The 13,985-nt window shown below is 35.5% G+C and overlaps 1 protein-coding gene and 1 pseudogene across 1 annotated transcript in view; both read right to left on the bottom strand.

Annotated features, from left to right (window-relative positions):
* LOC114404684 (phosphatidylinositol/phosphatidylcholine transfer protein SFH9-like) overlaps window positions 1-3,983 on the bottom strand; it is a 29,847-nt gene extending 25,864 nt beyond the window's left edge. The window contains exons 1-4 of the mRNA XM_028367542.1: window positions 3,919-3,983; window positions 3,720-3,819; window positions 3,530-3,619; window positions 3,328-3,420 (exon numbers count right to left, since the gene is read on the bottom strand). Of these exons, the coding sequence (XP_028223343.1) occupies window positions 3,328-3,420; window positions 3,530-3,619; window positions 3,720-3,819; window positions 3,919-3,983 (348 nt within the window). The remainder of the gene's footprint in view (window positions 1-3,327; window positions 3,421-3,529; window positions 3,620-3,719; window positions 3,820-3,918) is intronic.
* Window positions 3,984-4,907: 924 nt separating this feature from the next.
* Window positions 4,908-7,920, bottom strand: LOC114404682 (annotated as a pseudogene).
* Between the last annotated feature and the right edge of the window lie 6,065 nt (window positions 7,921-13,985).

Raw genomic sequence — 13,985 nt, 5'->3', positions numbered from 1 at the left:
CAGAACATATCCTCCCCATCCTGGAGGATGATAATTGCCCCATTGCCGCTGAACTAGTTGTTGAAAGCCCTTGTCCTTCAACCACCAATCCATAACCTTGAAAGGTTTTGGGCCCCAATCTATGTTCTTTGACTTCAACAAGATGGGGCAGTGGTATGAAAAGTCTCTGTCAAGCACATACTGTGTAGAGTCAGGCCACTGCAGCAGCCAATCATCTGATATAAGGAACCTGTCCAGTCTACTCATAGCACTGCCATTAGGTCTGCACCAAGTGAATCTTCTCCCAACAGACCTAACATCCTCTAAGTTCATGTCTGAAATCCAAGCATTGAATTCAGAAATGCTAGGATCCACACTTACAGACTGGGCTGAGCTCACCCTCTCATCTTGGTGTCTTATAGAATTGAAGTCACCTAATACACACCACATGGCTGCTTGTGAAGCTGTCTTCAACTGCAGGATCTCTTCCCATTGCTGCCTCTTTCTTTGAAGTTCACAGGGTGCATAGACATTGATTATGGAAACCCTTTTGTTGTCCTTAATCCACTTCCCTTCCAACAAAATAAACCCATTCCCTACTTCCTTTCTGTCTACTATATAAGAGTCATTGTTCCATATACATAAGAGGCCACCAGCAGAACTAGTTGCAGGAGCAAACTCTGAGGAAACATCACAGTCAGCCCATAAATACTGACATAGTTTTCTATCAATAGACTCCATTTTTGTTTCTTGGATGCAAAGAACATCAAGATTGTGAGTCAAAGTGAGCTTTCTAATGGCTGACCTTTTAACAGCCCCACCCAAGCCTCTAGAATTAAAGGTTAAAATATTCATGAGGCAAGAGTATTCCTTCCCATCATAGCTGGTGAAGCTACCGCATCCTCGCTAAAGTGACCATCAAAAGTCAAACCCAGGTGTCTAGCTACTTCATGGTGGAAAACCTCCTCATCCTCTGCAAGAGCATTGGTGAAACTGGTTGAAGAAATAGGGCTGAGACAGGGTTGGGTCTGAGGTGTAACGATATCAGCTGGGTGGACCCCCCCTGACACATCATCTTCCCTATAGATGAGGCCACTATCTGCAATGTCCAGAGGTGATGACTTATTGTCATTCCTACTGGTCTCATCAATCTTTGTGTCGCCCGAATACCTACTTCCTGCACCCACCTTTTTTCTAGAGTACACCTTGAGGTTATGGGTAGTTACTTCTCCAATTGATTCTGGGCCTTTAATATTCAGGCCCAAATTCTGCATTACCCCTTTTGGCCCCCTATTGTGAATGCTATTATTCAAACCGTGACTCACTTTAGTTGGGGAATTTAAACTTGTATTGACCGCAGGACATAGGACTGGAGTAATATCCTCTGGGCTATATTGAAGGACCCTAAGGTCAGCGCCTTTGACTATGTCATCTTCCTTGGGGCCAGCATCTTCTTTTTCCTTAATCGGCAATGTCTTCTGAGCAAGGGAGGAGATCCTACGAGCCTCCATTCTGCTTCCATGCAAAGGCTCTGTGAGAGGACCGTTGAAGACCTCCTGTCGTGTGGCGCAGTGTAGCAGGCTCATAGCAGGAAGCGGCTCCCGCTGGTGAGGTGACACGTCTCCATCAGAGGAGACCTCGGAATCCGCACACCATAGATTGATGTCGTTGGTCCACCTTCGCCGCTGCCCGTCCCTCCTGTATTCCGACGAGGCTCCGTCAGGGACGCAAGTAATGGAATCTTTGTTGGAATCCTCCATTACCGTCGTGAACGATGATGGCGGAAAAGTCTCTAACTCCGGCTGCCACCCTCGTTTTCCGATAGGTCGAGCTACCTCCTCCCTCAGAAACAAGTGATGCTCGTTGTCATTAACCATAGCCATCATCGATTTGGAGAAGATTGGTTTCTCCTTTGTGCGAATCAGAATCCGCGCGACGTCAAGCCTCGAACGGTCCGCTGTCTCCTCGTCGAGGTCAACAATCTCTCCAAATGTCGAAAGCAAGGTCTGAAAGTGCTCTGTGTCCCATATCTCCAGGGGAACACCCCAGATATGAATCCATATCAGCCTGAATTCAGTCTTCATCTCCGGCGTCCATTTCTGGATTGAAAAAATGGTTGACTCTCCGTTGGATTGTTCTCTGCGGTTGAGTTTGTCTGCTTTAGCCTCGTCCATATCTTAAAGGATAATGGTGTTGTCCCCCCAGTATGATACCTTCACATCCATACCTACCATCTCCTGAACCTCATCCACCGCCTTCTCAAACATACCTCTATTTTTTAAACGGCCCACCCAGAGATTATCCAACCAGCTATTTTTGTCCTTCTCAGTTTGAATAACTACGGAAACGTCAGGAACTTCTGGTCCCTTCTTCCCCATCAAAGGCATCTTAATCTCCTTCTCTTTCGTCTTATGGTCGTGCTTGACAGCTTCAGCGTACGATTTCATACTAGTGGAGGTCGTACTGTTGATTCTGGCTTGTTTGGGTTCCATAGGATTCATGGATACCTTCCTTACTCGAACCACTTCACCCCCTGTTCTTCCCACTTCCCTTTTACCTCCTCTCTGAAACTTGGGTTTGTTGACAAACAACTTCTTCCCTTCTATGTAGATTTTTTTATCTAGTTGTCTCTCCAACCAACCTGCGTCCTCCACGCCTTTGAAGCGGACAAAACCATAACGTTGACCCTATTTATTCTTTGATTGAGGTATAAACACCTCCCACACTTTTCCCCACTCCTGGAATAGATTCCAGAGGTAAGTTTCATTCACAGAGTCTGGGAAATGAGAGAAATAAAAGGATGTTATGTCCTTATTATTTCTCCATGATAGAGCTCTGTGTTTCTCTCCTATCAGATGAGTGTGAGTAACATTTTGTGTTGCATCAAAATTAATTCCTAGTCTCTAATGCATAATTTCCACCTACAAAAGTTGTTCAAGCAAGGCATAATGTATGAAAAACACAACACCTGATACTAAAGATACTTGATTTGACCATGAACCTATAAAAACATGAGACTCTCAAAAGTACAAGAAAATATTTGCATTGGATTGGTCAAGGCTCCAATCACTAGGATTAGATATTAGCAAGCTGGAGAGGTCAGATTATTGTCAGCTCTATGTCATAACATAAATCAGTCATAATCTTTGTTTCACTTCCTTTCAATATGGCATGAGCAAAATACTTTTAAAAAAAGTATAAAATGTGTAGTAGTCACTAGTCAGTCAGTAAAGCCTCTTGTTTGGGATATAAGAAAAACTGCTCAGGATTTAAAACTAAAACATATAAAATATATAAGAAACTAAGAAAGATAAAAACAAAAAACAAGGAAATATAAACTCAGCTCACTTTTTCACTAGAAGGAACAGATTGTACGAAGGCTGAAGGATTCAATCTTACTTCTGACGCTGATAAAGGTTCAGATATTCCAGTGCTTTTAACCTATGAAGAAAGAACCTATCAGTAAATCTTTACATTATGCAAAAGAGTATGAATAAGACTTGTGAATTGTACAACAAAATACTGCAGTGGCACTAAATTTATGTGTGACCTTGCTGGCATATGACTTCACATCAACCCCATCAGCAACAGAAGAACTTCCAAACTTTGTTAGCTTCATTGCTTCTCTAGAATGCAATAGCTGTAAATAGAACAAGGGAGTATTAGCTGTGCAATTGAGCAATAATTCTTAAATGTGATTTCATACAAGTGTGGGATACATAATCCTAATAATACCATACTTTCAAAATGTCAGGATCATTCCAAGGTCCCTTATCAGATCTAAGACACCCTCCATCATTTGGGCACGAACAACTGCCGCCGAGGAAATCTGGAAGTTGGCTGTTGAAAAAAAGACAAAAAGGAATGCTCACATGATAGGCATTATAATAGACATAGAAGCCCTTAATTAACTGGGGCAGTACAAACATAAACACAAACCTTGTGTCTATAATCTGTAACAGTCTGCTCTGAAACTTATTGCCTAAAACATGTAGATTCAGCATGAATCATTTATACAATGCTTGTTCCTTTCTAAAGAGAAAAGATACAAAGAAAAATAGATAAATTCATGTATTTTGGCTGTGGTCATTGGATCAAGAAAACCTTTTGCAGTATTCCATAGTAGCTTGAACCCACTACCAGCATTAACAATGAACATTTGGTTTAATGTCTGAAAAGAAAATGAGCAACTTAAGAAGTGCACAATGACTGTATACCTAAATTACCTATGGCAACCTTGTTTTTGCAGTAGGGGTTACAGAGCATGCTATGATTTAAGTATTATCATTGTATTATTGTATTTGTAGGAAGTATGTTAGGATGGCATTGTGGGTTCATTGAACACAATTGCAATTTGTATCCCTAATTCAGGTTCCAGACCTAAATCCTACATGCAGTTGAGTTCATGTACATGCATGCACCCTGTGAACATATTGCATGATAATATGCATGTATAAGGAAATAAAAGAAAAAACAAATAAAAACTGAACTTTGGAGGAAAAGAAAAGAATATGCAGAAGCACCCACATACAGAGGCCTACTTAGTACTAAATTCACCTTCCCCTGTCATGAATAGCTTGCCTCCTTTTTCCTCTCCATTTACAAACAAACATAAACTTGTTTACTTTTCTTTCTTTCTTTTAAGAATTTTCCTTAAAAGATCTCAGAATCAAATTCTTAAGTTGAGAATGTCACTTTAAAGATCACTAAACCAAAAAAAAGAAAACAAGAAAAAAGGAAGTGCATAAACTATGATTTGTTCATCAAGATAGATTCAGGTTCTTATAACATTTACTTACCTCAGGGTAGTTATCACCATCAATTTTTTGCATACGCATAACAAGATCATGTGCAACTTTGCTAAAGCTAACCCAATTCTGCAAAATATACCAAGTAATAAAACGTTTAGACTTCTTCATGATGCTATTTTAATTATTCAGATATGTTGTTGTAAGCATAGAATTTACCACTCCATGCACATCAAGTATTGTTGTTGTTTTATCTATATGCCTCTTTGTTGCAATAGAACATGCTGGGAATTTCTCTTTAAACATTTTCTCAAATCCCTGAACATGATATTTTAAAAATCGATCAACTGTCGTGACACTCATCAACTTGCTGGGTTCAACTTTGCCAAGTCTTTCAATATAAACTGGTTGGCCCTCTTTGTCCACACCATGGTAGCCATGAGGATAATAACACTATACCTCTTCATACTCCTTATATACAAATTCCTACATATTATTTATCACAAAACTCATGATTCAGTAATTGAAAGATTATAGTGATTCATGATCAAACAAATAATGTTGGAAAATCTTCCAAAAGGGATATATGCAGGGTTTCTCCTCTCTAGAATTACACACTATGGGTGGCTGTTAGTTCAAAACTCTGCTAAGCTCCTTCAATCTTTCTGCAACAATTAGTATACAATGGCTTCTTTAAAAAGTAAAAGGTGTAAACAACCAATTACCAAACTTTACCTGTAAAATAGAATCTACTCCATACTCCTTCCTCCAATGCAACATATCTGCCCACATCTGGACTTTTTTATCAATGTCGAACTTTCTGGCTTTCAGAAACCTGCAGCATGAAAACATCACCAGCCTTTAATATATTGCAAGTCTAAAAATATTTCTTTTGTACAACAACATGTCTAGAAAAATACATATTTTAATTTTCGCCCGAAGTTGTAGGAAAAAAAGGTTTCAAACATCAAAGAATGGCAATTTAGACGAACAATCCTTTAATAGCGCATTTACTGAATCTCTGTAATGAACATCAATAATAATCAAATATCGGGATCTCTATTGAAAAGATATAGAATACTTCAAAGAAAGAAAAATCATGTAAATTATTGAGGAAGAAGCTACAAAATGCCACTCCAGACAATGTTTTAGATGCACTTTGCATGATTAATATTCCTCAATTAAGGTAAAATAGAAACTGCACTTCTGGCAGATAAATCAACATTTAACAGGATATGAACAACATAGACCATAATATTCCATTTATTTAACACCTCTAAAGCAATAACATTGAGCAGTTAAAAGAGAAAAAGCACACAAATAGAAAAGAAACTTCTATGACAAATTCATTTACCTCAGCATTTCATGATAATCATCATGGGAATCTGGAAGCAGATCTCTTGTAAGTAGCACCTGACGAAATGAATTCACAGCTTTTTCCTCGTTAGCATCGTGGACATCTTCTATGAAAATTGAAGCAAAGTCACTATTTGCTACATGTGTATTACGTTTCCTGAGACTATAAGCGAGTCTGGTTGAAGCAGTCATTGCTTTTCTCCTAAGAGATCTAGTTCGAGACTTCCGCCACTCATCCTCAGAGGTTTCAGGCTCAAAACATCTACCCCTCTCATCTTCTTGAGCTAATACTTCTTCTCCTAAACCCATAGAAATCAATAGTCAATACCTAAACCACAGTCCCAAAAACATAACCAGAATAACAAAAATATGTTCCCAAAATCAACATCTCAACGCCACACAGGACTACAGCTTTGTACTTGGCATTCTATTCAAGACAAGCAATTTGCACCTAGATTGCCTCTGCACCAAGGGAAAAACAAGAACCACCTTTAATAACAACAAATCCAACCCAGGATCAAGAATACTCACCAGCTAAGCCATTACAACCTTTATCAAGCATTCATGTATAACACAATTAATCTAATTATTCAAATGGATTAAATTAGGGAACAAAATCCAAAATAAAAATTCAAAATAAAAAACTAACCCAAGTTTACAGATCAATCAACAAACTAAACCCTTTACCCTCTAAACAACAAGACTATTATTGGATTACAACATCACTCAGATTACCCCTGCATCAAGGAAAAACAGAGAACAACAATCCCAAACTTTAGGGAATCTAGAACTTTCCACAGCTAAGACTTACACTAGAAGAAATCCATAAAAAACACGATTGTGCAGCTGAATCTGTTCCCCTAATGATCAAAACCCAAAACCATAGATCAATCAATAAAGAAGAGGAAAGAAAACATTAACACCAAGAAAGAAAAGGACCTACATTTGACAACAACAAAAGCAATTTCGAGAGAATCCAATAAAACAACATCAGAACCAAACAAAACAAAAACAAAATCTTAATTTTAAATCGAAACACCACAACCAAGCTGGATAAAAGGAATCCCGAAAAGGAAAAAGTCAGAACCGAAGAATCATAGATCAATCAACAAACGAATCAATCGAGGCGGATTTCCGATCGTAAAAGAGACAAGGAACGACATTGCATTCATTCACGTACCCGAATCTAAATGACGTCAGTTAAACGACAAATAACAGCGATACAGATGAGGAGAGTGAGAGAGGAAAAAGGCAAAGTGGGTATCGCTTTCTGTGTGAGATAAAAAAATGGAACGTACCGAAACCCGTACGGAGCCGCAGACAGAGACAGAGACACGCAGAGAGAGAAGGGAATGTAGGAAGTAGGAACAAACGTCGTTATCAAAAGCGTTAGGAGTGGCGTGCAAGATTTTAAAGCTAAATTCACTAGAAATTACCCTTACCTTTCATTAAGTTATCATGTATTAGTCATGAGAGTGAACACTAAATAAAAACGATTGCAATATAAATATATACATGAAGAGCTGGGTTATTAAAAAAAAAGTACCTCCATTGAACCATAAAAGAATGGGTTTTTGTTCTGGTTTGTGAGTGGCCTTGAAAAACAAATAGAACAGTGCTCTTCCTTGAGTTTCATTAACAGTGATATAACCACCATATTGTTGAACTTCACCGGAGGCTGCGCAGGTAATTCATGCACTCTATCAGCTTCTTGCTCTGCCAGTATCTCCTGGCTAAGGTAACTAGCTACTGAAGGCTTTGCCACACCTAACGCTTCTATCGTCAAACAAACAAAAAACAGAAGATGAAGATTGAGAAAAATTGAACACAAAGCCATAACTGATATATATCTCCGGTGTAGGTGTGCGATATATATCCACGCATTGAATTGGCTAACGGCCAAACCAAATACGCCAAATACAGTGATTCAAAAAGCATTCAAATGCCTAAGGTGCGCCGCATTTTAGTAAGTTGCAAATGTGATCATTACAATGCAGTAGCATTAATATAGAGTTGCATGCTAAAAGAATCAAAATCAAAATCTGGTATATTTGCTCAAAAATATTTCTAGCCTTGTAGGAGAATTTGTAGAAGATAGGAATGAGAAAACCCTAAGGTTTATACAGTAATTAATAACACAAGAGTCTCAAGATAGAGAATGAAGCTTCATTGTAAGAACTGTGATGACGAGAGTGATGAGCAAAATGATGGCGACAGCGATGAAGTCTATTTCGTTGAAGCCTTTGGGAAGAGACGGCACCGTGAGGCGCCATTTGGTGGAGGAGATTCCGATTGTGGTGCCAAGGTACACCGTCAAGCCTCTGGCGACGGTGACATTGGAAAGCACGGACCAAAGGTGACGCGGAGGTAGCTGAAGGCGCCGCCGGTGGGACAATTTTGATTGATGGGACATGGAGCAACCTAACATTTTCTTTTTTTATCTTATTTTGTATATTTTCATAATATGATTCTAGTTGAAAAATACAAAATTAATCTGTTGCTTGACTGTTAGGGTGCTAAGGCTGGATAAAATATTTTAGTGTGGAGTGGACTTTGATGAGGTGCTTTCCATCAACACACACACCAACCAATTGTGTGTGTGTGAGTTGTTGTACTCTTTGTCTTTGAACATGCCCTAGTTCTTATGCTTTTGAAATATGCAAGCAAGGCCTGATTCTTAATGATTTTTTTATTCTTTTTGAAGCTATCCATTACCTATTTGGAATAGTATAATTTACAGCAGTTATAAAATGTATTTGTTTCAGAGTATCTGGTGTTACTTTTAAGTCATTAAATATGTATATTCATATTAATATTTTCATTCTTAATATGCATATTGTTATTGCCATTCAGGAACAAAAAATATTTAAAAAATAATAATAATTCTACATCGGTTACTAGACCAACCGATGTAGGATTACTTTATATTCGACATCGGTTATACGTAAAACTGATGTAGAATGGTTATAAATGGGGTGACATTCTACATCGGTTGTGGCCACAAATGATGTAGAATTTTGGCCATTCTACATCGGTTATTAGAACAACCGATGTAGAATGCTTGTAGAAATATGGCATTCTACAATGGGTTTAGAAACATACCCGTCTTAGAATGAGCATAATTCTACATCGGTTCGGGGGCACAACCGATGTAGAATGACCAGCATTCTAAGACGGTTCTTCAACCGATGTAGAAAGACAACACAGTTTCAACATCGCCGGCTACATTGACGCGTGACAACCGATGTAGAAGGGTGCTTTTAACCGATGTAGAAAGCTAATTTTGTAGTAGTGTAGCTTCAAGGTGATTTTTCATAATTTGTATTTTGTCCTTATTCAAAACTTTAGTTTTAAGAAGTTTAAAACAAATTTAGATGTTCAGAACCAATTCACTTAATCAAAATCAACTTGTTTGTGACCAAGTTTTTTAGGGTTGGGTTTCATAAAAAAGTAACATGAATCCAACCTACCTTCTCAAGGAGGAAGCTACAGGATTGAGCCAGATATATAGGTACAAATTCAATAAAAGGGACAACATTTTTTTTTGTGTGTGTGCGTATGTGAAGGGTAAAAAAAGTTGGCCAAATCTATGTTATCATTTTTAGTTTTAAGTAATGGTTTCATAGATAAAAAATTGAAGGTAAAGAAATTTTGAATTCCATTAGAAATAATTTTTTATTTGGTATAGATAAAAGATCTTCCTATACTACGTACTATTTAATTTTGGATGATGAGTTGATTTGGTAGTAGGTTTCATAAATTAGAAATTGAAGTGAAGGTTTTAAGAGTGATTAGATTTAGGCTTAGCCCACCAAATGTCAAAAACAGTCAACCAAAGTCAAAGTAAGGAGTTGTAAGTCAACCAATTTATGACAATTTTGTAAAAAGAAACAAGTTTAGTGAAAACCTTAGAAATTAGAGTTTTGAACACCAAATTAACTAATTAATTAGTGTAGGCCTAATATAAATAATTTAAATAGACAAAGACCTAATATAATTGATGTTTCTAATTATTAATTAGTTAACCAGTATTTAATTAACCTTAATTGTCTTAATTAAAGCTAACTAATAATAGATTACTCCCTCCGTCTCAAAACAAGCTAAACAGGTATTTTATTTTCAAGATCCTTGTGATGAAAGATGGTTAGTGGTTCTACATGGAAAAACAATTAATGTTAATTTAGCCTAAAAAGATTAAATTTGTACTTGTGAGTTCGAGGATAGTGGGAAGCGTTTTGAAACATTGAAAAAGGGGAACGAGAGGTCAACATTGAGTTAAGCATAGAGGTGGGTCTATGCCTTCAGTGGTGCATACAGGATATTAGGAAAGGAGGGAGATTCATGAAGGTGTACCATGGGTGAGTAACTTTGTGGATTTATTTTACTTTTGCATTTGTTTGAACTCACTAAGGCTTGGTGCTATGGCACTTCTTCTGTCTATTGCCCATCCAATTATTAATATATTTGATCTTTTTTCTAAAAGCATTGAGGTGAGACACGACAAGGTTCTAGGATTCAAAAAAGTCATCTTTAATTGATTTAGGTGAGTTTTAACTATTAGAAATTGTAATTTAGTTTTTAAATAAAGATTGGTGATTTCACAAATCCCATGAAATTACATTTTAAAATTTCTAATAGACACGTTATCACTTAACTAACGATAGGAGTCTAGAATAATTTTTTAATATATCAGGAAACTAGAGGTCATCATTAATTCATTTATTGATTTTTTTGTCTACCATTAATATTTTAAGAATATAAGTAAAAAAAGTTTATTAATGTTACATTAAAAAGCTAAAATGACAATTATTTTGAATTTTTTTTCTCTTACATGATAATTATAATGGAATGGGGAGGAGTAGAATATAATGAAAGATAGAAGATTAAAGTCTCTTGCAAGATGAATAATGAAACTTTAATTAATCCTAATGAAACAAATTTGGACCCAAAAACCTAATGGGCCAATGGGGTATGACCCAAAACTCTAAGATGTAGGGTTACAATACAAGAAATGTAAACACTCTCGCTTGGTCCTCATTCATGCGCAGCCACTTCTACAGTTTTAGGAGAGATAAGAGAGCTTTTATCTCTTGCCTTGTGTTCTCTATCTAACTTCATGGTCATCCTACCTCAAGTTCTCACCTTTACAACTCAAATCTTGTCCCTTGGACATCAAATTCAAGGAGGGAGCTCTAGCAGACAAGGGTTTTTCATCAATCCATTTTGTTTTGCATTTTCTTGAACTCTAGAAGACTTCAAATCTCTCAAGGTATTGAGAGTTTCTATTTTCTTTAATGTCAATTTTGGTTTGGGAGGTTATCCTCCATGAGTATGGGCTCTTAGAGTCATTTCTAAATTATTTGGTGTTGAAAGTTTGTGCACACATGCTGTTTTACAAATTTCAACTTTGACATACTTCACACAGTTTTTTACTTTGTTTGATTCACATAACGTTTGATGAAAATAAAATTATATTTGAAAAGTAGACTCTTGGGGAATATGAATATATATAAAATACGTTATATATGGATTAGAATTGAATTGCTATATGAACTTTACAAATTGACCCTTCTGCTAAGTGTTGCATTTTAGAATTCGTGCATTGTTTTCATAACTGGTATCATAGTAGAGATGCTACTCAAATTTGGGAGATAACATTGCAAAATAGGCTTCATAAGCTTTAAAAGTTGGGGTCACTTATAATTTAACTCATTGATTTGTCGAGAAAACTAATGGAAAAACGAGAGTGTGTAATGATTTTTGTTTTTCGTCTTGTATGAACATCCTTCAGTAAAATGAACATTTCTCTCTATATGATTAACTTTGGATTTTGAGTCATACCTCATCCAAATCTAGACATACATGACTTTTTATACTGGTAAAGTTTATAAATTTTTTTTATACGATAAGTATAAGTTATGCAATAGTTTTATAAATTCTCTATAGAAGAAAAAAATGTAAACTTGAGTTTTAATATAAATTTTTAATCAGATAAATATATTTATGTATAAATTTGGTTTGAGTTGGATTAGATTGAATTTCAAAATGAAATCCAAAATCTGATTTTATCCAAAACAAATGGGTTTATTATATTTTAATTTGTTCAACTTTTGGTTTATTTGATTTTCAGTTTTTTGCTTGATTTATTCATAAAGTTATTTGATAAAATCAGTTTATGAACATTCCTAAGAAAACCGATAAAGTAAAGACATCAAATGTACAATTAAGTCTATTAACTAGTAAAGTACGCCTTTGTTGACAAATCTATAGTGTTAAACATTCATAGATTAATATGTATAGTACATTCTTTTTCCTATGATTCTTTATTGGACATTCTCTCCTACTTAATTTTTTCAGTTTAAGGTAAAAGTTTATTTAGAAGGAAAATTAATTTTGAGTTGCAGAAAAAATTCCTTGTTGCTTTTGGTAGGGATAAAAGATCTTCATATATTGTGCTATTTACTTTTGAATGATGAGTAGATATGGTTGCACATTATACATAAATTAGGTTAGTCTTTTTTAATGAATTTAAGTACTTATATCGATACCTATATTATATTTATTAAGTTAGAAATATGTAGACACAAAATAACATAACACCATGACATAAACTTTTGCAGTTTCCAATTGAAATTCACAGAATTGGAAGGAATTATATATATATATATATATATATATATATATATACGACAAAGATTAATACTCTCTCTGGTCTCATATATAAGTAAAAATAATTACTTCCCATAGATTAAGAAAGTTAGTGGAAATCATTTAATTTTACTAATCTCAAGTAGAAAGTAAGGTTATTCTTAAAATGTCCTCCATTCAAACCTGATACCTTGAATAAAAATGACTCCATAAAAATTGAATTACAATTAAATGAAGATTGTTTTAGGAAAGACATCAATAAATAGGGGTGAAATTAGTTAGATTTTCTTAAATTGAGTCCAAGAAACAAGAGGACTTTTTTGCTTATATATGAGTATAGAGGGAGTATAATCTATGAAAGATGTCCAAAATTAATGAAAGATTGTATCCTTTCATGAAAATATGTGTCTATTCATATAAAGTGTATGTATGAATAGAAGCAACTCATCATAAAGAGACATGAGAAGTGACTTTTCATCGAAAGCCATGAGAAGTGAGTCTTCACCAAGGTTTAAGGGATGTATATCATTAAAAGGTTAAATATCTTCACTAAAAGGGATGAGATGATCTATTAATAAAACCAATCTAAATGAAGAAAAACACTACAAAACAAAAAAAAAATAAAATAAAGGAGTCACCAGATTCTTTGTACACTATATTCCATCCAATAACTACATATATTGTTAGGGATGAGTCGAGCCTAATGTTTAGTGTTTTATATGCATACCTTGGAAAATTGCACTTTTCTTAATTTGTTTTTTGTTCTTTCTTGCAATATCATCACACTCAAATTATCAGGTATTTCTTTATTTTTGCAGTGGCGTCTCCAATCATCACACCTTGAAAAAGGTATGTATGTCTTCAACACCCCAATCCCAACCAATAGGGAAGATGAGATCATTGCTAAAGCCCGTTAGAAAACAAGTATGATGGTTATATTTGAATGGGACTCATCTTAAAAGGTACGTGTTCCTTATGGAATGACTTTAAAAAGTTTGAAACATCTAAAAGATCAATCAGATTTCTCTTGAACAACTGAGGTAATAAAATGATACCAAAGGTACATATGTTCAACAAATGGTGTGAGTAATGGAGGAAGGTACATTGAACAAGTTCTCTAAGAGTAGGAAGTGGGATTTTGTTATTCCTCTAATTTCACGTGCAGCCATAATAAAATTGCATTTACGACTTCATTAAATGTTGGATTGAGTTGGAATTTTGTGAGCCAATTCAGGATACATAATTCTTAAATCT

This window comes from Glycine soja, unplaced genomic scaffold, assembly GCF_004193775.1.
Source record: "Glycine soja cultivar W05 unplaced genomic scaffold, ASM419377v2 tig00105717_1_pilon, whole genome shotgun sequence".
Classification (NCBI taxonomy): domain Eukaryota; kingdom Viridiplantae; phylum Streptophyta; class Magnoliopsida; order Fabales; family Fabaceae; genus Glycine; species Glycine soja.
The sequence above is the reverse complement of the archived record's forward strand: the minus strand, read 5'-3'. Positions and strand labels throughout refer to the sequence as shown.